Below are 26,509 nucleotides of genomic sequence, written 5' to 3'. Positions count from 1 at the left end.
AACCTACAGCTAGCTGAACTGGTGAAGGACTGACTACTAGGCCTGCTACAACCTACAGCTAGCCGAACTGGTGAAGGACTGACTACTAGGCCTGCTAAAACCTACAGCTAGCTGAACTGGTGAAGGACTGACTACGAGGCCTGCTACAACCTACAGCTAGCTGAACTGGTGAAGGACTGACTACGAGGCCTGCTACAACCTACAGCTAGCTGAACTGGTGAAGGACTGACTACTAGGCCTGCTACAACCTACAGCTAGCTGAACTGGTGAAGGACTGACTACGAGGCCTGCTACAACCTACAGCTAGCTGAACTGGTGAAGGACTGACTACTAGGCCTGCTACAACCTACAGCTAGCTGAACTGGTGAAGGACTGACTACTAGGCCTGCTACAACCTACAGCTAGCTGAACTGGTGAAGGACTGACTACGAGGCCTGCTACAACCTACAGCTAGCTGAACTGGTGAAGGACTGACTACGAGGCCTGCTACAACCTACAGCTAGCTGAACTGGTGAAGGACTGACTACGAGGCCTGCTACAACCTACAGCTAGCTGAACTGGTGAAGGACTGACTACTAGGCCTGCTACAACCTACAGCTAGCTGAACTGGTGAAGGACTGACTACGAGGCCTGCTACAACCTACAGCTAGCTGAACTGGTGAAGGACTGACTACTAGGCCTGCTACAACCTACAGCTAGCTGAACTGGTGAAGGACTGACTACTAGGCCTGCTACAACCTACAGCTAGCTGAACTGGTGAAGGACTGACTACGAGGCCTGCTACAACCTACAGCTAGCTGAACTGGCGATGGTACAAGTACATCTGGACTTAGAAAGTTGTGGATCCTGCATGTTAACTATGTCCTTTTTTTGCTGTTACCCTAGGAAGCTCACAGGATGGTGCGCGAAGCCAACGTGAAACAAGCAGCAGCAGAGAAACAGCTGAAGGAGGCTCAGGGCAAGGTCCGTTTATGTCTCCTATTTAAACTAAAAACTTTATCCTTCAGGGTTAGAGAGGTGTGTGTGTGTGTGTGTGTGTGTGTGTGTGTGTGTGTGTGTGTGTGTGTGTGTGTGTGTGTGTGGGGGGGGGGGGGGGGGCGGGATGGGTACAATCTATAACTTCTGTCTATAACCACTTGTGTTCTTGTATCTCCCCAGAGTGATGTTCTGCAGGCGGAGGTGTCAGCCCTGAAGACCATGGTCCTGACCTCCACCCCGTCTTCCCCTAACCGCCAGGCCCACCCTCAGCTCCTTTCCCCGGGCACTAGGTCCAGGGGTGCCAGCCCCCAACATGGAGGGGGACACACACGCAACAAGAGTGCCAGTGGTGCCCTCCCATTGGCCCCTGGTGGGCACTCAGACCTGCCCTCTGACCTGCAACCAGTCAGAGAGGACAAAGAGGTAGGACCAGCTGCCTTCAGACTACAGACCGGCCATGTCTGAATACCCATAATGCTGTTCTAAGTAGTAGGCTTTTCATTTTTTTGCAAAAAATACAACATTTTATAGCATGTGCATTTTTGTTGTTGTTGTCTGCTTTAAATGCCAGGATGTCATACTCATTTTGGCTTTTCAACTAGTAGAATTCACTGGACACTATTGATGAAAATAATGGACTTCAGAACTAACTCTACTACTGCTTCCTACTATAACTCTACTACTGCTTCCTACTATAACTCTGCTTCCTACTATAACTCTACTACTGCTTCCTACTTTAACTCTACTACTGCTTCCTACTATAACTCTGCTTCCTACTATAACTCTACTACTGCTTCCTACTTTAACTCTACTACTGCTTCCTACTTTAACTCTACTACTGCTTCCTACTTTAACTCTACTACTGCTTCCGACTATAACTGCTTCCTACTTTAACTCTACTACTGCTTCCTACTATAACTCTACTACTGCTTCCGACTATAACTCTGCTTCCTACTATAACTCTACTACTGCTTCCTACTTATAACTCTACTACTGCTTCCTACTACTCAACTCTGCTTCCTACTATAACTCTGCTTCCTACTATAACTCTACTACTGCTTCCTACTTATAACTCTACTACTGCTTCCTACTATAACTCTACTACTGCTTCCTACTATAACTCTACTACTGCTTCCTACTATAACTCTACTACTGCTTCCTACTATAACTCTGCTTCCTACTATAACTCTACTACTGCTTCCTACTATAACTCTACTACTGCTTCCTACTATAACTCTACTACTGCTTCCTACTATAACTCTGCTTCCTACTATAACTCTGCTTCCTACTATAATTCTACTACTGCTTCCTACTATAACTCTACTACTGCGTCCTACTATAAATCTACTACTGCTTCCTACTATAACTCTACTACTGCTTCCGACTATAACTCTGCTTCCTACCATACCTCTACTACTGCTTCCTACTATAACTCTACTACTGCTTCCTACTATAACTCTACTACTGCTTCCTACTATAACTCTGCTTCCGACTATAACTCTGCTTCCTACCATAACTCTACTACTGCTTCCTACTATAACTCTACTACTGCTTCCTACTATAACTCTGCTTCCTGACTATAACTCTGCTTCTTACCATAACTCTACTACTGCTTCCTACTATAACTCTGCTTCCGACTATAACTCTGCTTCCTACCATAACTCTACTACTGCTTCCTACTATAACTCTACTACTGCTTCCTACTATAACTCTGCTTCCGACTATAACTCTGCTTCCTACTATAACTCTACTACTGCTTCCGACTATAACTGCTTCCTACTTTAACTCTACTACTGCTTCCGACTATAACTGCTTCCTACTTTAACTCTACTACTGCTTCCTACTATAACTCTACTACTGCTTCCGACTATAACTCTACTACTGCGTCCTACTATAACTCTACTACTGCTTCCTGCTATAACTCTACTACTGCTTCCTACTATAACTCTGCTTCCTACTATAACTCTACTACTGCTTCCTATTATAACTCTACTACTGCTTCCTACTATAACTCTGCTTCCTACTATAACTCTGCTTCCTACTATAACTCTGCTTCCTACTATAATTCTACTACTGCTTCCTACTATAACTCTACTACTGCGTCCTACTATAAATCTACTACTGCTTCCTACTATAACTCTACTACTGCTTCCGACTATAACTCTGCTTCCTACCATACCTCTACTACTGCTTCCTACTATAACTATACTACTGCTTCCTACTATAACTCTACTACTGCTTCCTACTATAACTCTGCTTCCTGACTATAACTCTGCTTCCTACCATAACTCTACTACTGCTTCCTACTATAACTCTACTACTGCTTCCTACTATAACTCTGCTTCCGACTATAACTCTGCTTCTTACCATAACTCTACTACTGCTTCCTACTATAACTCTGCTTCCGACTATAACTCTGCTTCCGACTATAACTCTGCTTCCTACCATAACTCTACTACTGCTTCCTACTATAACTCTGCTTCCGACTATAACTCTGCTTCCTACCATAACTCTACTACTGCTTCCTACTATAACTCTACTAATGCTTCCTACTATAACTCTGCTTCCGACTATAACTCTGCTTCCTACCATAACTCTACTACTGCTTCCTACTATAACTCTGCTTCCGACTATAACTCTGCTTCCTACTATAACTCTACTACTGCTTCCTACTATAACTCTACTACTGCTTCCTACTATAACTCTGCTTCCGACTATAACTCTGCTTCCTACTATAACTCTACTACTGCTTCCTACTATAACTCTGCTTCCTACTATAATTCTGCTAATGCTTCCCACTATAACTCTACTACTGCTTCCTACTATAACTCTACTACTGCTTCCTCCTATAACTCTGCTTCGTACTATAACTCTTCTACTGCTTCCCACTATAACTCTGCTACTGCTTCCAACTATAACTCTGCTTCCTACTATAACTCTGCTTCCTACTATAACTCTGCTTCCTACTATAACTCTACTGATGCTTCCCACTATAACTCATACTGCCTACTATAACTCTACTCCTGCTTCCTACTATAACTCTGCTTCCTACTATAACCCTGCTTCCTACTATAACTCTGCTTCCTACTATAACTGTACTACTGCTTCCTACTATAACTCTGCTTCCTACCATAACTCTACTACTGCTTCCTACTATAACTCTACTACTGCTTCCTACTATAACTCTGCATCCGACTATAACTCTGCTTCCTACCATAACTCTACTACTGCTTCCTACTATAACTCTACTACTGCTTCCTACTATAACTCTGCTTCCGACTATAACTCTGCTTCCTACTATAACTCTGCTTCCTACTATAACTGTACTACTGCTTCCTACTATAACTCTGCTTCCTACCATAACTCTACTACTGCTTCCTACTATAACTCTACTACTGCTTCCTACTATAACTCTGCTTCCTATTATAACTCTACTACTGCTTCCTACTATAACTCTGCTTCCTACTATAACTCTGCTTCCTACTATAACTCTACTACTGCTTCCTACTCATAAATCTACTACTGCTTCCTATTATAACTCTACTACTGCTTCCTACTTATAACTCTACTACTGCTTCCTACTTTAACTCTACTACTGCATCCTACTTTAACTCTACTACTGCTTCCTATCATAACTACTACTGCTTCCTACTATAACTCTGCTTCCTACTATAACTCTGCTACTGCTTCCTACTATAACTATACTACTGCTTCCTACTATAACTATACTACTGCTTCCTACTATAACTCTGCTTCCTACTATAACTCTGCTTCCTACTATAACTCTGCTTCCTACTATAACTCTGCTTCCTACTATAACTCTACTAATGCTTCCCACTATAACTCTGCTTCCTACTATAACTCTACTCCTGCTTCCTACTATAACTCTACTACTGCTTCGTACTATAACTCTGCTTCCTACTATAACTCTACTACTGCTTCCTACTATAACTCTGCTTCCTACTATAACTCTGCTTCCTACTATAACTCTGCTTCCTACTATAACTGTACTACTGCTTCCTACTATAACTCTGCTTCCTACTATAACTCTACTACTGATTCCCACTATAACTCTACTACTGCTTCCTACTATAACTGTGCTTCCTACTATAACTCTACTACTGCTTCCTACTATAACTCTGCTTCCTACTATAACTCTGCTTCCAACTATAACTCTGCTTCCTACTATAACTCTGCTTCCTACTATAACTCTACTACTGCTTCCTACTATAACTCTACTACTGCTTCCTACTATAACTCTGCTTCCTACTATAACTCTGCTTCCTACTATAACTCTGCTTCCTACTATAACTCTACTACTGCTTCCTACTATAACTCTACTACTGCTTCCTACTATAACTCTGCTTCCTACTGTAACTCTACTACTGCTTCCTACTATAACTCTGCTTCCTACTATAATTCTGCTAATGCTTCCCACTATAACTCTACTACTGCTTCCTACTATAACTCTACTACTGCTTCCTCCTATAACTCTGCTTCGTACTATAACTCTTCTACTGCTTCCTGCTATAACTCTACTACTGCTTCCCACTATAACTCTGCTACTGCTTCCCACTATAACTCTGCTACTGCTTCCCACTATAACTCTGCTACTGCTTCCAACTATAACTCTGCTTCCTACTATAACTCTGCTTCCTACTATAACTCTGCTTCCTACTATAACTCTGCTTCCTACTATAACTCTGCTTCCTACTATAACTCTGCTTCCTACTATAACTCTACTAATGCTTCCCACTATAACTCTGCTTCCTACTATAACTCTACTCCTGCTTCCTACTATAACTCTACTACTGCTTCCTACTATAACTCTGCTTCCTACTATAACTCTGCTTCCTACTATAACTCTACTACTGCTTCCTACTATAACTCTGCTTCCTACTATAACTCTGCTTCCTACTATAACTCTGCTTCCTACTATAACTGTACTACTGCTTCCTACTATAACTCTGCTTCCTACTATAACTCTACTACTGATTCCCACTATAACTATACTACTGCTTCCCACTATAACTCTGCTACTGCTTCCAACTATAACTCTGCTTCCTACTATAACTCTGCTACTGCTTCCAACTATAACTCTGCTTCCTACTATAACTCTGCTTCCTACTATAACTCTGCTTCCTACTATAACTCTGCTTCCTACTATAACTCTACTAATGCTTCCCACTATAACTCTGCTTCCTACTATAACTCTACTCCTGCTTCCTACTATAACTCTACTCCTGCTTCCTACTATAACTCTACTATTGCTTCCTACTATAACTCTGCTTCCCACTATAACTCTACTACTGCTTCCTACTATAACTGTGCTTCCTACTATAACTCTACTGCTGCTTGCAACTATAACTCTACTACTGCTTCCTACTATAACTCTACTACTGCTTCCTACTATAACTCTGCTTCCTGTTATAACTCTACTTCCGCTTCCTACTATAACTCTACTATTGATTCCTACTATAACTCTGCTTCCTACTATAACTCTGCTTCCAACTATAACTCTACTACTGCTTCCAACTATAACTCTGCTTCCTACTATAACTCTACTACTGCTTCCTACTATAACTCTACTACTGCTTCCTACTATAACTCTACTACTGCTTCCTACTATAACTCTACTACTGCTTCCTACTATAACTCTGCTTCCTACTATAACTCTAGTACTGCTTCCTGCTATAACTCTAGTACTGCTTCCTGCTATAACTCTACTACTGCTTCCTGCTATAACTCTACTACTGCTTCCTGCTATAACTCTACTACTGCTTCCTGCTATAACTCTACTACTGCTTCCAGCTATAACTCTGCTTCCTACTATAACTCTACTACTGCTTCCTGCTATAACTCTACTACTGCTTCCTGCTATAACTCTGCTTCCCACTATAACTCTACTGCTGCTTCCTACTGTAACTCTACTACTGATTCCCACTATAACTATACTACTGCTTCCTGCTATAACTCTGCTTCCCACTATAACTCTACTGCTGCTTCCTACTGTAACTCTACTACTGATTCCCACTATAACTATACTACTGCTTCCTACTATAACTCTACTACCGCTTCCTTCTATAACTCTGCTTCCTACTATAACTCTACTACTGCTTGCAACTATAACTCTACTACTGCTTCCTACTGTAACTCTGCTTCCTGCTATAACTCTACTTCTGCTTCCTGCTATAACTCTGCTTCCTACTATAACTCTATTAATGCTTCCTACTATAACTCTACTACTGCTTCCAACTATAACTCTACTACTGCTTCCTGCTATAGCTATAACTCTGCTTCCTTCTATAACTCTGCTTCCCACTGGAACTCTACTACTGCTTCCCACTATAACTCTGCTTCCCACTATAACTCTACTACTGATTCCTACTATAACTCTACACTGAAATTCTACTATAACTCTGCTTCCTACTATAACTCTTATCAATGTATTTCTCTCCTTCCCTTTTTTTCTTCATTTCTCTAGCTCTCTTCCCTTTCTATTTTCATCTTCCTCTTCCTTACATCATGTGATCTTCTTGTCTCTCTTCCTGTTTTCTCTTGGTCGTCATCATCTTTCCCTGCCCTCTTCTCTTTTCTCTTTCAATCTCTCCTTCCATATCTCTTTCTCTCCCTCCATCGCTTTCTCTCCCTCCCTCCATCGCTTTCTCTCCCTCCCTCCATTTCTCATTCTCTCCCTATTCTCTCCCTTCCTCCATCTCCTTCTCTCGCTCCCTTCTTCTCTCCCTCCCTCTCTCCTTCTCTCTTTCTCTCTCTCCCTTCCTCACTCCATCTCTTTTTCTCTCCTCCCTCCATCTCTCCTCCCTCCATCTCTCCTCCCTCCATCTCTCCCTCCCTCCCTCCCTCTCTCTCCCTACATTTGTCCTTCTCTCCCTCTCTCCATCTCTCCTTTCTCAGCCTACTGTTCCTACGCTCCTCTTGCTGATTCTATGTCTGGTTCCGGGTCACTCTCTCTCTGTGACCTATGAACCCTACTGGGCAGAGCATGGGGAGGGGCCTACGGTCTCTCAGCCGCCAGGTAACCACACACCTCTGGTTCCTCAAGGTTTCCTTCTTCTTGTTCCTTTGCCACTGTGATTCTGCTTGGTCTTTGGGTCTAGGATGGGGTGACTGTAAAACCCTTTGGGACAACTGAAATTAAAAAGGACTTTATAACAGCGCCTATACACTGAGTGTACAAAACATTATTTTACCCTCTGAGCAGCCTCAATTAGTCAGGGCATGGACTCTACAAGGTGTCGAAAGCGTTCCACAGGGATGCTGGCCCATATTGATGCCAATGCTTCTTACCACAGTTGTGTCAAGTTGGCTGGATGTCCTTTGGGTGGTGAACCATTCTTGATACACACGGGAAACTGTGAAGTGTGAAAAACCTAGCAGCGTTGAAGTTCTTGACACAAACCGGTGCACCTGCATCTTTTGTTTTGCCCATTCACCCTCTGAATGGCACACGTACACAATTCATGTCTTAATTGTCTCAAGGCTTAAAAATCCTTCTTTAACCTGTCTCCTCGGCTTCTTCTACACTGATTTGAAGTGGATATAGCAAGTGACATCAATCAAGGGATCATAGCTTTCACCTGAATACTCTATATCATGGGAAGCTTTGTATATGGAGGCATTTCTGTAGTCATTATTCCTGCTTAAAAGTATGATCAGGATGTAAGTTATGGTTCATGGGTCAGTTTTATTTTATTTATTTATTTGGCCAACTTTATTTTCTTACCAGGGGGAAACTCATTTGTTCATGAGCTTAAAAAAAAACAAAGTACAGTAATATTACACACCCAAAAAACCCACAGAATAATACACAATAAAATGTACATGTGAGTGAATGTCTCTTTGTCCTCTACGGAGTAATGTTATCTGGATCATCGATGGACGGTTGCGGGAACGACGGATGGAGAGGAAATTCAATTTCACTCGCACATCCTGGGATTCCACCTTGCCTCCGAGTCATCCCGGAAGTCCCCGATGGTCCTGTAGCAGAGAGCACCCGAGATTTCCCGACCTTCCACGAGAATCACCGAGGACGGCCGAGGCACTGTTTCCTGAGCCCATGCAACTGGGCATGGGCCGGTTCGTCTTTGTTCGGTTCGTCTTTGTCTACATTGATGACATCCTGGTCTTCTCCCGCTCCCCCCCCAAGAACATGTGCTCCATGTCCGGCAGGTTCTCCAGTGCCTTCTGAAGAACCAATTGTTCATTAAGGCGGAAAAGTGCGAGTTCCATCGCTCCACCATTCCCTTTCTGGACTACATCATCTCTGCTAGGAGCGTCAAGATGGATCCCGTGAAGGTGAAAGCGATGGTGGATTGGCCTCAGCCTACGTACAGGGTGCAGCTGCAACGCTTCCTGGGGTTCGCCAACTTTTATCGCCGTTTTATCCAGGGTTACAGCACCCTGGCCTCTCCCCTGTCTTCCCTCACCTCTACCAAGGTTCCGTTCACGTGGTCCACGGCCGCGGACCGGGCATTCCCGGGACCTTAAACACTGCTTCACCACGGTATCCGATCCTGGTTCATCCGGACCCTTCCTGTTAGTTTGTGGTGGAGGCCGATGCTTCGGATGTGGGAGTGGGGGCTGTTCTGTCTCAACGTTCTGCCCTGAACCTTGAAGCTGCATCCCTGTGCCGCCTTCTCCCACCATCTCACCCCCAAGGAGAGGAATTGCAATGTGGGGAATTGGGAGCTTCTCGCGGTGAAGATGGCATTGGATGAATGGAGGCACTGGCTCGAAGTGGCGGAACATCCGTTCATTGTGTGGACCGACCACAAAAATCTGGGCCCTGTTGTTTACCCGGTTCAACATTTCCCTCTCCTACCGGCTGGGGTTCAAGAATGCCCTGTCTCGCCGCTATAACCCCACAGCTACCTCGCCGGAGCCCGAGACCATCCGTCCCACCTCGTGCCTGGCAACGGCACTCAGCTGGAGTGTTGGGAAACAGGTCTGGGAGGTGCAGTGGTCCCAGCCGAACCTTGGGGGGGTCCAGATAACCGGATGTTCGTGCCTGACGCTGTCCGCTCCGCGGTCCTGGAGTGGGCCCATTCCTCCAGGTTTGCCTGCCACCCGGGCCCCCGGTGGTGGCCTACCATGGTTCCGGACATCGCCGCCTTTGTCACCACCTGCAAGGTCTGTGCACAGAACAAGACCCCTCGACAAGCTCCGGCTGGCCTCCCCAACCTCTGCCCATCCCTCATCTCCCCTGGTCTCACATCTCCTTGGACACTTTGTCACGGGTTTCCGCCCGTCTGATGGCAACACCGCCATCCTGACCATGGTGGATCGCTTTTCCAAGGCCGCCCACTTCATTCCTCTCCCCAAGTTACCCCCTGCCAAGGTGGCGGCCCAGCTCATGGTGCAGCACGTCTTCCGGATCCATGGACTGCCCGTGGGCATGGTCTCCGACCGCGGCCCTCAGTTCTTATTCTGGAAAGGCGTTCTGTACCCTCATTGGGTCATCGGCCAACCTGTACTCCGGGTTCCACCCCCAGTCTAACGGACAGTTGGAGCGAGTCAACCAGGACCTCGAGACCACCCTGCGCTGCCTGGTCTCCGCCAGCCCCACCACCTGGGACCAGCAGCTGGTGTGGGTGGAATACGCCCGCAACACCCTTCCCTGCTCTGCCACGGGCCTATCACCGTTTGAGTGGTCATTGGGGTATCATCCCCCGCTCTTCCCTGAGCAGGAAGAGGTTGGCATACCCTTCTGCCAGGATGTTTGTCCACTGCTGTCATCGTACCTGGAGGAGAGCCCCGGTCGGCTCTCAAGACCACCTCCAGGTATCGACGACAAGCGGATCGCCATCGGACCCCGGCTCCCCAGTATCGTCTCGGGCAGAAGGTATGTCCCTCCACCCGCAAACTCTTCCCCCCCGGTTTATCGGCCCATTCCCCATCTCCAAGATCATTAGCCCCTCTGCTTCTGATGCCCCGTAACCTTCGTATTCACCTTTCATGTGTCCAGGGTCAAACCCATGTCTCACAGCCCTTTGTCTCCCGTTTCCAGGTTACTGACCCCTGCCTGCCTTGACCTGTATAATGCCTGTCCCTGTTGGAATATTAAACTATTGTTTATTCAACGTGGGCTGCATCTGAGTCTTATCTTCATACCTGATAAGTCATGCAACACCCAATGCCCCTGTGTGAAAAGTAATTGCCACCTTTATACTCAATAACTGGTTGTGCCACCTTTTAGCTGTATTGAATCCAACCAAACTCTTCCTGTAGTTGTTGATCAGTCTCTCACATCACTCTGGAGGAGTTATGGCCCACTCTTCCGTGCAGAACTGCTTTAACTCAGCGACATTTGTGGGTTTTCAAGCATGAACTGCTCGTTTCAAGTCCTGCCACAACATCTCAATTGGGATTAGGTCTGAACTTTTAAATAGGCCATTTTAACACATTAAATGTGTTGTTTTTCAGCCATTTTCATGTAGACTTGATTGTGTGTTTTGGATCATTGTTTTATTGCATGACCCAGCTGCTCTTCAGCATCAGCTCACAGACAGCAGTTCTGCATGCAAGAGTGGGCCAAAATTCCTCCAGAGCGACGTAAGAGACTGATCAACAACTACAGGAAGTGTTTGGTTGCAGTCATTGCAGCTAAAGGTGACACAACCAGTTATTGAGTGTAAGGGGGAATTACTTTTACACACAGGGGAATTTGGTGTTGCATAACTTTGTTAAGAATAAGAATCCATTTTATTTTTGTAAACTCAGGTTCCCTTTATCTAATATTACGTTTTGGTTGAAGATCTGATAACATTCAGTATCACAAATATAGAAAATAGAGAAAATCAGAAAGGAGTCAAATACTTTTTCACAGGACTGAAAGCTATTCCCTAATACAATCATGTTTATTACATATCAATCCATATCCACAGTAAATCAAATACTGGAAAATAACTAATCAATTATATCTCCTCTCCTCAGATGGACAACATTCTGTATGCAGAGTTCTTGACCTGGAGAAACAGACCTAGTCTGGACAGAAGTTCAGCCTTCCTGGTGCGGATATACAGGGAGGACATCAGCCCCTGCCTCTCCTTCACAAGATCTGAGGTACCAGTACCTGCATGTTTCTCTGTACATAGAATACCATAACTATTCTAATAGCAGAATATAATAGAATGCCATAACTATTCTAATAGGAGAATATAATAGAATGCCATAACGATTCTAATAGCAGAATATAATAGAATGCCATAATTATTCTAATAGCACCATACCATAACATTAGAATACCATAACTATTCTAATAGCAGTACCATTTTTTTTTACCTTTATTTAACTAGGCAAGTCAGTTAAGAACAAATTCTTATTTTCAATGACGGCCTAGGAACAGTGGGTTAAGTGCCTTGTTCAGGGGCAGAATGAAAGATTTGTACCTTGTCAGCTCGGGGATTCGAACTTGCAACCTTTCGGTTACTAGCCCAACACTCTAACCACTAGGCTATCCTGCCGCCCCACAACTAATATATTAGCAGAATATAATAGAATACCATAACTATTATATTAGCATAATAGAATACGTAACTATAATATTAGCATAATATAATACGTAACTATTATATTAGCATTATAGAATACGTAACTATTATATTAGCATAATATAATACGTAACTATTATATTAGCATAATAGTATACCATAACTATTCTATTAGCATAATAGAATACTATAACAATTTTAGAATAATTGAATACTATGACTATTATTTTAGCATAATAGAATACGTAACTATTATATTCGCATAATAGAATACTGTAACTATTATTTTAGCATAATAGAATACGTAACTATTATATTCGCATAATAGAATACTGTAACTATTATATTAGCATAATAGAATACCATACTTATTATATTAGTATAATAGAATACTGTAACTATTATATTAGCATAATAGAATACTGTAACTATTATATTAGCATAATAGAATAGAATAACATACTTATTATATTAGTATAATAGAATACCGTAACTATTCTATTAGCATAATATGTTAATACATGTACGTGTGTCGGGTGGGGAAAGGGTTTTGTGTGCATGTATAGTTTGTTGTTGTATTAATGCATTGTGACTCTGGGCCACAGTTGTCTCAGTCAGTACAGAGTGCAGTGGAGAACAACTCTCTAACCATCGAGCCGGTGGCCATGTCAGCTTTACCCATGGTCAAAGCCAACGCCATAGAGTGTGGCGGGCCCAAGTGAGTTATCCCTCAATGTTATTAAAACGTTATCACAACTTTATTATAATGTTTTAAGGTTGTTTTTATTTCAAACATTGGGACTGTTTTCCTCTGAAAATGTAGTCTGCTTCATGTTTTGTTTCCTTGCTGTGATACTTCAGAGTATTGTGATATTGGTCATGACAACAGTAATCACAACAGAACCACACCCATCTGTCTCTCGTTCTCGTTCTCATTCAATTCATATTCATGCTCAAATCAACACTCTCTCTCTCTCTCTCTTTCTCTCTCTCTCCTCTCTCTCTCTCTCTCTCTCTCTCTCTCTCTCTCCTCTTGGTGACTTTTCACAATTACACCTGTCATCTATAATGAATATCATTATTCCTGACTCCATGACAAATTATGCAAACTTGATTGGTCTGACTTTCTATGGATTAGTTTAGTTTTTCTCTTCAAATCTGTTCTGGTTTTTTGGGTTTTCTCTTGAGTCCTAATGAGCTGAATCAATGGGCTACACTGCTAATGTGGTACTGTTTCACCTCATGCTTCCTAATCAAATGTTGATTGAATTATTTTCCCCAGTGGCTTGAAGGCAGCAGTAGAGACGTAAGTAACTTTAGGAGCGAATCATTTCATTACCTTTTTTCTTTTCCACTAACAACAAACTGTTCTGTGCTCTGTTGTTCACTGTCCTGTATGCTAACCCATTCCTCTCTCATCAGAATGCCCTCCAGCACTCTGTCCAGCCATGCATGTCTTGTTGTTGTTCACTGTCCTGTATGCTAACCCATTCCTCTCTCATCAGAATGCCCTCCAGCACTCTGTCCAGCCATGCATGTCTTGTTGTTGTTCACTGTCCTGTATGCTAACCCATTCCTCTCTCATCAGAATGCCCTCCAGCACTCTGTCCAGCCATGCATGTCTTGTTGTTGTTCACTGTCCTGTATGCTAACCCCCCCCATCGTGCCCTCCGCCTCTGCCAGCCATGCAGCGGGCACGCCGATGCCCCTCCCCCACGGCCCCCAGCCTCTGTCCAGCCATGCATGTCTTGTTGTTGTTCACTGTCCTGTATGCTAACCCATTCCTCTCTCATCAGAATGCCCTCCAGCACTCTGTCCAGCCATGCATGTCTTGTTGTTGTTCACTGTCCTGTATGCTAACCCATTCCTCTCTCATCAGAATGCCCTCCAGCACTCTGTCCAGCCATGCATGTCTTGTTGTTGTTCACTGTCCTGTATGCTAACCCATTCCTCTCTCATCAGAATGCCCTCCAGCACTCTGTCCAGCCATGCATGTCTTGTTGTTGTTCACTGTCCTGTATGCTAACCCATTCCTCTCCATCAGAATGCCCTCCAGCACTCTGTCCAGCCATGCATGTCTTGTTGTTGTTCACTGCCATCTTGTCTGTAGTCTAACATACACAGGTCTTGTAAGGCATCATGTCTGTAGTCTAACATACACAGGTCTTGTAAGGCATCATGTCTGTAGTCTAACATAAACAGGTCTTGTAAGGCATCATGTTTGTAGTCTAACATACACAGGTCTTGTAAGGCATCTTGTCTGTCCTCCCAGCTTGTCTGTAGTCCAACATACACAGGTCTTGTAAGGCATCATGTCTGTCCTCCCAGTGTGTCTGTAGTCTAATATACCTAACATTTCTCAGATGTAACCAACTCCATCCGTGGAGGAAGCGACTCCATATCTGTCCAGTATTCAGCTTTTATTTGTTCCTTTTCTGATGTTAAACAACTAACAATCATGTTGTCATGTCTTCTACATGTATTGCCGGTTTCACAGACCCAGGTTAAGCCTAGTCCTGGACGAAAGAACTTGCTCAGTGGAGAATCTCCCTTCAAAGTACATGTTTAATTTGTGTCCGTGAAACCCGAAGCCGTAGAATTCCATAAATGAGTGAGTTAGTTGGTGTGTGTTTTTTAAATTTTTTTTCCTCTGCCTCTATAACAGGAAGTGTGCGTTGAGCGGCATATCCTGTTCCTGTAAGCACCAAATCAAACTGGGTGACGAAGAGAGTTACTACTATATCTCTCCCTCCAGCAGGGCACGGGTACCTAGCAATCATGTTTGTTGTTTTAAAAAAAAAAAAAAATTGAAAAAAAAAATGTATTTATTCACTTATCCTCCTCAACATCTATAGGCATATAAATATGACAACTTTTATCATGTAGGCCTATGTGAGAGAACTTTTGTTTGGAAGTGTGTGTGAGCCATTCCTCAATTCCGCCCCTCTAGATCACAGCCGTGTGTAACTTCTTCACCTACATCCGCTATATCCAGCAGGGCCTGGTTAGACATGATGGTAAGTCTGACGTCCCCCTTCTAAAAGATGGACACAGAGAGATCAACAATAGACCCATTTTAACAGTGAAAAATGACAGTGGCAATACGTTATCTTTGTTAATGCAGACATTAAATCTGTCTGGCGTTCTGAAACCATTTCAACCCTCATGTCTTTCTCTGCCCCCCCCCCCCCAGCGGAGCAGATGTTCTGGGAGATGACACGTCTACGGAGGGAGATGACTGTGGCCAAGCTGGGCTTCTACCTCACAGACCAGGAATAGGAGGACAGATGGGAGGAGATGTCACCGTAGACCTAGGTCGTGTTTACTAGGGCACACCGTAGCAAAACGTTTCAAAATGTCGTGCAACGGACAATGAAAATTTGCTGATTTCTTCCTCTTCGTGCCCAGTGAACACGGCCCAGGGCTAGAAGACAGGAGTCACCAATCAACTGTACAGAGAACACAGTACGATTTGAGAGTCAGATCACCTGTACCGGTTTCACACTGTCGGGACAACCCAAACCGAACTGGGCTGGCTTGGTTTGGCTCGGCTCAGTTCAGTTTGGCTCAGTAGTGTGAAAAGCCCTCAGGAGGACATGCGGGACTCAGAAACCGGATGGAGCCCTCAGGACAACTATGCTGCTCACTTTTCATTCACACAGTGCCATATACCCTCCAGTACTGCTGCATTACCCCTAGGTGTTGTCTCCTCTCTCCTTAGAACCACTGTTGTTTCCTCTCTCCTTAGAACCACTGTTGTTTCCTCTCTCCTTAGAACCACTGTTGTTTCCTCTCTCCTTAGAACCACTGTTGTTTCCTCTCTCCTTAGAACCACTGTTGTTTCCTCTCTCCTTAGAACCACTGTTGTTTCCTCTCTCCTTAGAACCACTGTTGTTTCCTCTCTCCTTAGAACCACTGTTGTTTCCTCTCTCCTTAGAACCATTGCAGAAAACCAGACCACCTCTTACTTTGCCTCAACCTTGATAGATTCTTGCACTACATTGTAAATGCCTTGCATGGCTTATACAGAAAATATATCTGTAGTTAGAATGGGTTATAGAAGGGCAGGGATTCACTCTGCAGATTTCTGAGTGTGGATAAAGAAAATAGCTGCATTTAGGCTGTTTAGTACTAACCAGTTCAGAAATAGTGTGTGCACATCCCGTTACATTCAGGTACTTCAGTTAAATAAAAAAATTAAATAAAAAATAATCAGATTCACTTTATTTGCCAAGAACATTTACACATACCCAGAATTTTACTTGGTGAATAGGAGCTGCGACTTGCAGTTGCACGGTACCAGAAATAAAAGTCCTGAACGTAAAGCCTATTCAGTCTTCTCAAATATCTTCGTCTTCATTCTGGATGCTGTGACAGTTTTAGCAATGACTATCCTAGAAATAGAGGTTACAGTCATTTGTTATTTAACATAATGGAATGATTTAGCAATAAGCTGTTTCTCCCTAACACTCCCAATGTATTCCGTTTTTAAATAACTATCTAGTTGGGAAATATAATCGCTTTAAGTTGTAGTTGCACTCCTGTAACATGTAATTTCAAATTCTCTACTATTTTGTATAATAATAATGTATAAGCCATACATGACCAAATAAGGTGTAGCTTTGCATGGATACATAGCCATATACTGTAGTGTGTACAAAGCTTTGCATGGATACATTGCCATATACTGTAGTGTGTACAGGTGTGTACAAAGCTTTGCATGGATACATAGCCATATACTGTAGTGTTTATTAGTCATTGCTTGCATCAAAAGCCTTATCAAACTAAATGAACACTATTCATGTCTGAACGTGCAATATAGTAACTGCTTTCCTCTTAGGCTGCCTTTACACAGGCAGCCAGATTCTGATCTTTTGTCCACTAATTGGTCCTGGTATTTATTAGGATCCCCATTAGCCGCTGCAAAAGCATCAGCTACTCTTCCTGGGGTCCACAGGAAACAATGCACAGTACAGAAAGAACATTATTAGTCAAGGACTGAAAGACATACATTTAAAAAACTTCACACACAGCCTTCATATGAGTACATACACGCAGTATCTAGGTCTAATGCATAGTACAGTGCAGATTACAATATAAGATATATCAAAATGTCTGTCTCCACAGTCCCTGTCATTCCATAAGGTGTTCTTCTATCTGTTTTTATTGCTAGCTTGAGTTACCTGGGGTGGCAGAGAGTTCCATGTAATCATGGCTCTATTTAATACTGTGTGTTTCCCAGCCTCTGTTCTGGACCTGGGGACTGTGAAGAGACCTCTGGTGGCATGTATTGTGTTGTACAGATGAGTGTCCGAACCGTGTGCCAACTGTTTGAACAGACAGTTTGGTACCTTCAACACCTCGCACTAAGACCAATAGGGATGCAGTCAATCTCCTCAACTTTGAGCCAGGAGAGACTGACATGCATGTTACTGACACTGATAGAGCAACTCCCTATCATGTACAGATCTCTTTCCATTTTATCAATCAGAGTATATGTTTTGACCATGACAGCTTCCTATCTAGGGTTACACTCAGCAGTTTAGTCTCCTCAACTTGCTCAATAGCCACATTATTCAATAAAAGATCGAAACAAGGTTTAGCGTTGATTGGGTCATTTGTCCGAATAATGATGCTTTTAGTTTTTGCGATATTTAGCACCAGCCTATTGCTAGTTACCCATTCTATAACTGACTGGAGCACTATGTTAAGTGTCTTATTTATTTTACTGTTGCAGCCGACTTGTATACTGTTGAGTTGTCAGCGTACATAGAAACAAAGGCTTTATTCAAGGTCAGTGGAGGGTCATTTGTAAAAACAGAAATCAATAATGACCCTAACCGGCTGCCCTGCAGTACACCACACTCAACTGAATGTGCATGAGAGAGGCTTCCATAAATGAAATCCCCTCTGTGTTCTATTAGATAGTTAACTCTCAATCCATAATAAAGGGAGAAGATGGAAATCCATAACATAAGTTTTTTTCAGCAAAAAGTTATGATCAATGACATCAAAAGCTGCACTGAAGTCTAACAAAACAAACTCCCACAATCTTCTTATCAATTTCTTTCAGCCAATCATCAGTCATTTGTGTCAGTGCAGAACATGCTAAAAGCTCAGAAAAATATCTGATATGAAAAGATCTGATCAAAAGAGCAATTAGTGAAAAACATATCAGAATTGGGCTGCCTATATAAACGCAGCCTTAGGGCCCGATTCAAATCAGATCCACTTTAGCCGACATCTGCATAGCTGATATTTTGACAGTGTCGGAGGTGGAACAACTGCGTTAACCTGTTGAGGACAGACGTTCCGCTAGCGGAACCCCTAGCCAACAGCCAATGGCATCGTACGGCGCGAAATACAAAACCAACTAAAATACCACAATTCATTTTTCTCAAACAATCAACTATTTTACACCATTTTAAAGATAAGACTCTCGTTAATCTAACCACATTGTCCGATTTCAAAAAGGCTTTACAGCGAAAGCAAAACAGATTATGTTAGGAGAGTACATAGACACAAATAATCACACAGCCATTTTCCAAGCAAGCATATATGTCACATAAACCCAAACCACAGCTAAATGCAGCACTAACCTTTGATCTTCATCAGATGACACTCCTAGGACATTATGTTGTACAATACATGCATGTTTTGTTCAATCAAGTTCATATTTATATCAAAAAACAGCTTTTTACATTAGCATGTATTGTTCAGAACTAGCTTACCCACCGAAAACTTGAATTTACTAAATTACTCATGATAAACGTTGACAAAATACATAACAATTATTTTAAGAATTATAGATACAGAACTCCTTTATGCAATCGCGGTGTCAGATTTTAAAATAGCTTTTCGGCGAAAGCACATTTTGCAATATTCTGAGTACATACCTCGGCCATCACGGCTAGCTATTTTGACACCCACCAAGTTTGGGACTCACTAAACTCAGAATTACTATTAGAAAAATTGGATTACCTTTGCTGTTCTTCGTCAGAATGCACTCCCAGGACTTCTACTTCAACAACAAATGTTGTTTTGGTTCCAAATAATCCATAGTTATATTCAAATAGCTCCGTTTTGTTTGTTCGTGCGTTCAGGTCACTATCCGAAGGGTGACGCGCCAGCGCATTTCGTGACAAAAAAATTCCAAATATTCCATTACCGTACTTATAAGCATGTCAAACGCTGTTTAAAATCAATTGTTAGGCTATTTTTCTCGTAAAATAGCGATAATATTCCAACCGGGCAACATTTTATTCATTCAAAGGCTGAAAGAAAAAAATGGAGTAGTCTCGTGAACGCGCATCTCAGTCTCACTGTCCCCAGGCTGACCACTTACAAATTCTGCTGCTGTTCTTTGCCCAGAGACAGCAGACACCCCATTCCACTTTCTGGCGGCTTTAGAGAGCCAATGGAAGTCTTAGAAAATGTCACATTACAGCACAGATGCTGTATTTTCGATAGAGATGCAACAGAAGGACAACAAATTGTCAGACAGGGCACTTCCTGTATGGAATCTTCTCAGGTTTTGGCCTGCCATATGAGTTCTGTTATACTCACAGACACCATTCAAACAGTTTTAGAAACTTTAGAGTGTTTTCTATCCAAATCTACTAATTATATGCATATTCTCATTTCTGGGCAGGAGTAGTAACCAGATTAAATCGGGTACGTTTTTTTATCCGGCCGTGAAAATACTGCCCCCTATCCCAAAGAAGTTAAGAGTTGTGAAATCAACAAGCAGCTCCCAGCATTATACCTAAAGTGGACATTGTCATTGGCTGCATAGAGTCTCATTAAGATAAATCCCGTGCAGCGTTGTTTACAACTTCGAACACTGGAATGTGATCTACACGTCATTATTTCGTTTAATGATTTTTCAATTTGAGCGTCATTATTTATATATAGCCTATACTTTCTCGTTCTGAACTTGGCGGTGGGTGTGGCTTCGACAGCTCTAAACGCAGTTCGATCTCCGACACCGCCAAAACAGCGGCGATGCGGACGTCGGCTAAACGCTTGATCAAAAAACAAATAACATTTTTAATTGGGTCACATACGTGTTTAGCAGATGTTATTGCGGGTCTAGCGAAAAGGCTCGATCTGATTGGTTGAGAGAGTCATGTTATGAGCTCATAATCTTTGCCATATCACGGCAACATAACAACCAGTATGATCGTATTCTCCAAGTCACACGGTCACGCTGTAGAATGATAGTAAATATATAGTGACCAGTGAGTTGTCTGGTCTAGTCTGCTGTCTCTGTTATAGTCTCTTGAATCTGCAATGATTAGTCATGGCAAATGATATGCTCAAATCATGTTTTTAAAAAAAAAGTTTAAAAAAAGTAATGTAGATGTGTCATAGAAATGAAGGGCTCTATTCAATCCGTATTGCTGAAGTTCAGCGTTACAGTGTGATTTAAATGTTAAGACAATGTTCCCGCGATAGTGGAGACTGCTGTTATGTTTACATTTCTATCACGTGATGTGGAACGCTTCAGCGATCTGGAACGCTTCAGAGATCGAGACCTGAGTTCTATTTGTATGTGAAAATACCATGTGATGCATTTGCTTCCATTGCCTGCATTTTTGAGGGTGCCTTGGTTGCCCACTTTGCACACATTAAAAAGTGTGGCTTAGTGCTGAGCGATTAGTGCTTTTTGAGGGCGGTTTGGTGTCCGTTCGATTATTTAAAAAATAATCACAGTTTTCGAATTCGATATATTTTTACATTAAATGCACTATGCATTATGTGGGTTGAATGCTGTAACACAATTACTTTACCTTAATAAAATATTTCAGTTATTGTGTACATTACATTTGATGACTTATTTAATTCCAAGTCATCATCTCATCTCAATATCCCCTCATGATCATGCATTCTTTTGTCTCTTCTGTAGCAGGCATAAAATATACACAGAACGGACAAGTAGGTGTGCAATGGATTATGGTCATTGTAGTTAATTACCACGTTTTCTGCGATAAATTATGAAGAATATTGGCCTGCTGGAAACTACAACTCCCTACTACATCGCAGAGTTCAGCCTGGATCTGTTTTTAATCTCTAGAGAAACTGTTCAAGGTGTGCATTGAGCTCACAGGAAAATAAATCATTGAACCAACATCTGTCAATTAGTTGTTTATAAAATGAAAAATAACCGAAATGCCAGTTAATCGCTCAGCATTAGTGTGGCTTTAACCCACAGAAGCCCTGCCTGAAGTAGCCTACAAATCATGTACTGTGGAATCCTTCCAGTAAAGAGCCATATTTGACCACAGGGCCCAGGCAGGTCACTAGATTTAGGTTGTTACCAAGAAGTGGATGGTTAGTTACCCTCTAATACAAAAAGCCTCCAGTCGACTCCCTCCCACACCCACAGTTGTTGCTAAACAGGTTTGAAGGGAGAGGAATATGGCACAGAGATCCAAGAACATACTGGTAATCAGAAATGTGGTCGACGGCATTCCAGACTGACTACATTGCAGTTGCCTGACTGATCATATGATATAGCAGTTTGACACGCAAACCATTAAAGGCTGCCTGTAGTCGGCCTGGAATGCGACCTGTCACTGTCAGAATGGCATTACCGGTCAGGAAAGCTGTCATAGGTACCGAACAGGGACATGCGTTCCAAGATTTTGAACAAGTGTTCCGGACTAGTGTTTCTTCCCGGATACTAACTGGTTCAAATACCTGATCAGACAAGGTGAAAAGTCTGTCGATGTGCTCTTGAGCAAGGCACTTAACCCTAATTTGCTCCAGGGGTGCCGTACTACTATGGCTGACCCTGTAAAACAACACATTACACTGAACCTATCCGGTGTATGTGACGACAAAACATATATATATTTTTTAAAAACTGTAATGCCCTTTAATGCTGTTTGATGAGGCTTCAAACACGTTGACTAGAACAGACAAATACACTGATATCCAAGTATTTGGACTGTGACACATGTTTTGTTTTGGCTCTGTACTCCAGCAATTTGGATTTCAAAGCTGACAGTGCCGACTGGCAGCTTTAATTTGAGGGAATTTTCAGGTAAACCGTTTAGGAATTTTCAGCACTTTTTGTACATTTAACTTTTAGGCAACCAAAAGTATTTAGACAAATTCACTTATGTGTATTAAAGTAGTGAAAAGTTTAGTATTTGGTCCCATATTCCTATCACACAATAACAACATCAAGCTTGTAACTTAAACTTGTTGGATGCATTTGCAGGTTTGTTTTGGTTGTGTTTCAGATCATTTTTTTGTGGCCAATAGAAATTAAATGGTAAATAATGTATTGCGTCATTTTTTGTCACTAAACAGAACTACAACAAAAAATTGTCACTGTCCAAATACTGTATGGCGGGACATATGCACCAAATACAGCGAATTACATTCTGCACTTTGAGTCAGACCTTTGAGGTTTTATATATCATGTGACTGTGCTCTAAAATGAGGTTACAATTCAGTTATTTCTTATTTCCAGGTTATTATCTAACAAATAATCTGAAGTTACGTTTTAATATCAACACATTCAAGTGCATACTTTTGGGATATATGTCACATTTTTAAAACAAAATACTAAAATGTAATGAAATATGTAAGGACTATATTTCCAGAGGTGTCGCTTGGTTATCTGTCCCTCTTACAGCAACCACTGTTTATCGGTTCTGTTTATCGGTTCTGTTTATTGGTTCTGGCTTCCTTGGAAAATACCTGCAAGAATAAATAAATAAAATATATATATGTATACAGTTTTTGAAATGTTACATAACATTTGTTAAGCAACATCTACCAGGGTTGGGGTCAATTTCATTTCAATAAAATATTGAAGTATTTATACTTTTCAATGAATGAAATAAGACATAGAATTTCAGTTTACTTCCTGAATTGACAAGGACATTATGAAATTGACCCCAACCCTGATACATTACAATGACCGTTATCACCTGGACATCATTATAATGACGTACCTTCTACAACAGGCCAGTATCACCAACATGATGACCACACCCCCAACCACAGCTATTACTGCAGAGATCACTGAGACTGCAGACAGGGAGGACAGGTCCAGGTCTGGAACACACACCAAACAGACAGAGGAACACTTGTTCAATATGTTTATTAAGGACTCTATTCAATCTGTAGTACCGAAGCGTTACCAAATATAAAAGGTCATTTCTGAAGGTCAGACACATTAGTATTGATTAACGTCTGATGATCAGACACATTAGTATTGATTAACGTCTGATGATCAGACACATTAGTATTGATTAACGTCTGACGATCAGACACATTAGTATTGATTAACGTCTGACGATCAGACACATTAGTATTGATTAACGTCTGACGATCAGACACATTAGTATTGATTAACGTCTGATGATCAGACACATTAGTATTGATTAACGTCTGATGATCAGACACATTAGTATTGATTAACGTCTGATGATCAGACACATTAGTATTGATTAACGTCTGACGATCAGACACATTAGTATTGATTAACGTCTGACGATCAGACACATTAGTATTGATTAACGTCTGATGATCAGACACATTAGTATTGATTAACGTCTGACGATCAGACACATTAGTATTGATTAACGTCTGACGATCAGACACATTAGTATTGATTAACGTCTGATGATCAGACACATTAGTATTGATTAACGTCTGACGATCAGACACATTAGTATTGATTAACGTCTGACGATCAGACACATTAGTATTGATTAACGTCTGATGATCAGACACATTAGTATTGATTAACGTCTGACGATCAGACACATTAGTATTGATTAACGTCTGATGATCAGACACATTAGTATTGATTAACGTCTGATGATCAGACACATTAGTATTGATTAACGTCTGATGATCAGACACATTAGTATTGATTAACGTCTGATGATCAGACACATTAGTATTGATTAACGTCTGATGATCAGACACATTAGTATTGATTAACGTCTGATGATCAGACACATTAGTATTGATTAACGTCTGATGATCAGACACATTAGAATATGTATAGAAGATGTATAGAATCTATAGAAGATGTTTGGAATGTACAAAAGACAGAGTGTATAGAAGATACAGAAGATGTATAGAATGTATAGAATATATGTTGAATCTATGGAATATGTGAAGATGTGTAGAATGTATAGAATCTATAGAAGATGTATAGAATGTACAAAAGACAGAGTGTATAGAAGATGTACAGAATGTACAGAATGTGTAGATTATGTATAGACTGTACAGAAGCTGTATAGAATGTAAAGTTGTATAGAATATGTAAAAATGTATAGATGTACAGAAGATGTATAGAATGTACAGAATATGTATAGAATATAGAAGATGTATAGAATGTACAGATGTATAGAATGTACAGAAGATGTATAGAATGTACAGATGTATAGAAGATGTATAGAATGTATAGAAGATGTATAGAATATGTACAGAAGACGTATAGAATGTACAGAAGACGTATAGAAAGTATAGAATGTGTATAGAATGTATAGATCTATAGAATGTACAGAAGATGTATAGAATGCATAGAAGATGTATAGAATGCATAGAAGATGCATAGAATGCATAGAATATGTATAGAATGTATAGAAGATGTATAGAATATAGAATGTATAGAAGATGTGTAGAATGTACAGAAAATGTATAGATGTAAAGAAGATGTATAGAAGGTATATATGTATAGAATGTATAGATGTATATAATTTATAGAAGATGTATAGAATGTATATAAATGCATTGAATGTATATATGTATAGAATGTATATAAATGCATTGAATGTATATATGTATAGAATGTATAGCTGCATAGAATGTATAAATGTATAGAATGTATAGATGCATAGAATGTATAGATGCATAGACTGTATAGAATGTATAGAAGATGTATAGAAGATATAGATGTACAGAAGATGTGTATAATGTATAGATGTATATAATTTATAGAAGATGTATAAAATGTATATAAATTCATTGAATGTATATATGTATAGAATGTATAGCTGCATAGAATGTATAAATGTATAGAATGTATAGATGCATAGAATGTATACAACGTATAGAAGATGCATAGAATGTATGGATGTATATAATGTATAGAATGTATAGAAAATGTATAGAAGATGTATAGATGTAAAGAAGGTATATATGTATAGAAGGTATATATGTATAGATGTATATCATTTATAGAAGATGTATAGAATGTATATAAATGCATCGAATGCATAGAATGTATAGATGCATAGAATGTATAAATGCATAGAAGGTATAAAATGTATAGATGCATAGAATGTATATTATGTATAAAATGTATAAAATCTATAGATGTGTAGAATGTATAGATGTATATAATGTATAGATGTGTAGAATGTATAGAATATATAGAATGTATAGATGCATAGAATGTATAGCTGTATTGAATGTATAGATGCATAGAATGTATAGAATGTATAGATGCATAGAATGTGTAGATGTATAGAATGTTTAGAATGTATAGATGCATAGCATGTGTAGATTTATAGAATGCAAAGATGCATAGATGTATAGAATGTCTACCTGTACACATGTATGACCCAGGTGTGTTGAGGCAGTCCATGTTTTGGGGGCACGGCGTTGGCTGATCGGCACACTCATCGACATCTACAGCAAATCAGTCAGAATACAAAACTAAAGACATGTAAGTCGACTGTAGTGCCTTAATTAAAATCTCTCTCTCACACACACACACACACACACACACACACACACACACACACACACACACACCCAAGCCCACTCCCTACCGTGGCAGGTTGGGGGAGCAGGACTCCATTGATAGCTGTTGGGGTCACAGGTCACAGAGGATGGACCAATCAGCTGATAGCCTGGACCACACTGGTAGTAGATGATGGAGTCACAGAGCAGAGAGAAGCCTGACTGTAACCTGGGGACTGGACCACAACTGGGATCTGAGACGGAGGGGGGGGGGGGGGGGGGGGGGGGGAGTAAGTACAGTG

At 41.2% G+C, this 26,509-nt stretch overlaps 2 protein-coding genes across 5 annotated transcripts in view; one reads left to right on the top strand and one right to left on the bottom strand.

The window, feature by feature from the left end:
- Nucleotides 1-18,085, top strand: part of rab3il1 (RAB3A interacting protein (rabin3)-like 1) — a 43,729-nt gene extending 25,644 nt beyond the window's left edge. For 3 of the 4 annotated variants that reach the window (XM_045705986.2, XM_045705984.2, XM_045705985.2), the window contains 8 exons: nt 886-963; nt 1,159-1,401; nt 11,932-12,060; nt 13,094-13,206; nt 13,771-13,794; nt 15,154-15,253; nt 15,439-15,505; nt 15,682-18,085. In XM_045705986.2, the coding sequence (XP_045561942.1) occupies nt 886-963; nt 1,159-1,401; nt 11,932-12,060; nt 13,094-13,206; nt 13,771-13,794; nt 15,154-15,253; nt 15,439-15,505; nt 15,682-15,767 (840 nt within the window). In that variant the 3' untranslated portion in view covers nt 15,768-18,085. The remainder of the gene's footprint in view (nt 1-885; nt 964-1,158; nt 1,402-11,931; nt 12,061-13,093; nt 13,207-13,770; nt 13,795-15,153; nt 15,254-15,438; nt 15,506-15,681) is intronic. The other variant, XM_045705988.2, reaches the window with a different exon arrangement.
- A 4,307-nt stretch (nt 18,086-22,392) lies between these two features.
- epx (eosinophil peroxidase) overlaps nt 22,393-26,509 on the bottom strand; it is a 29,466-nt gene continuing 25,349 nt past the window's right edge. Inside the window, exons 14-17 of the mRNA XM_082968262.1 lie at nt 26,297-26,461; nt 26,070-26,153; nt 23,459-23,561; nt 22,393-23,201 (exon numbers count right to left, since the gene is read on the bottom strand). Of these exons, the coding sequence (XP_082824388.1) occupies nt 23,147-23,201; nt 23,459-23,561; nt 26,070-26,153; nt 26,297-26,461 (407 nt within the window). The 3' untranslated portion in view covers nt 22,393-23,146. The remainder of the gene's footprint in view (nt 23,202-23,458; nt 23,562-26,069; nt 26,154-26,296; nt 26,462-26,509) is intronic.

This window comes from Salmo salar, chromosome 23 (assembly GCF_965601325.2).
Source record: "Salmo salar chromosome 23, fSalSal1, whole genome shotgun sequence".
NCBI classification, from domain to species: Eukaryota; Metazoa; Chordata; class Actinopteri; order Salmoniformes; family Salmonidae; genus Salmo; species Salmo salar.
This window is presented reverse-complemented; position numbering and strand designations above follow the sequence as displayed.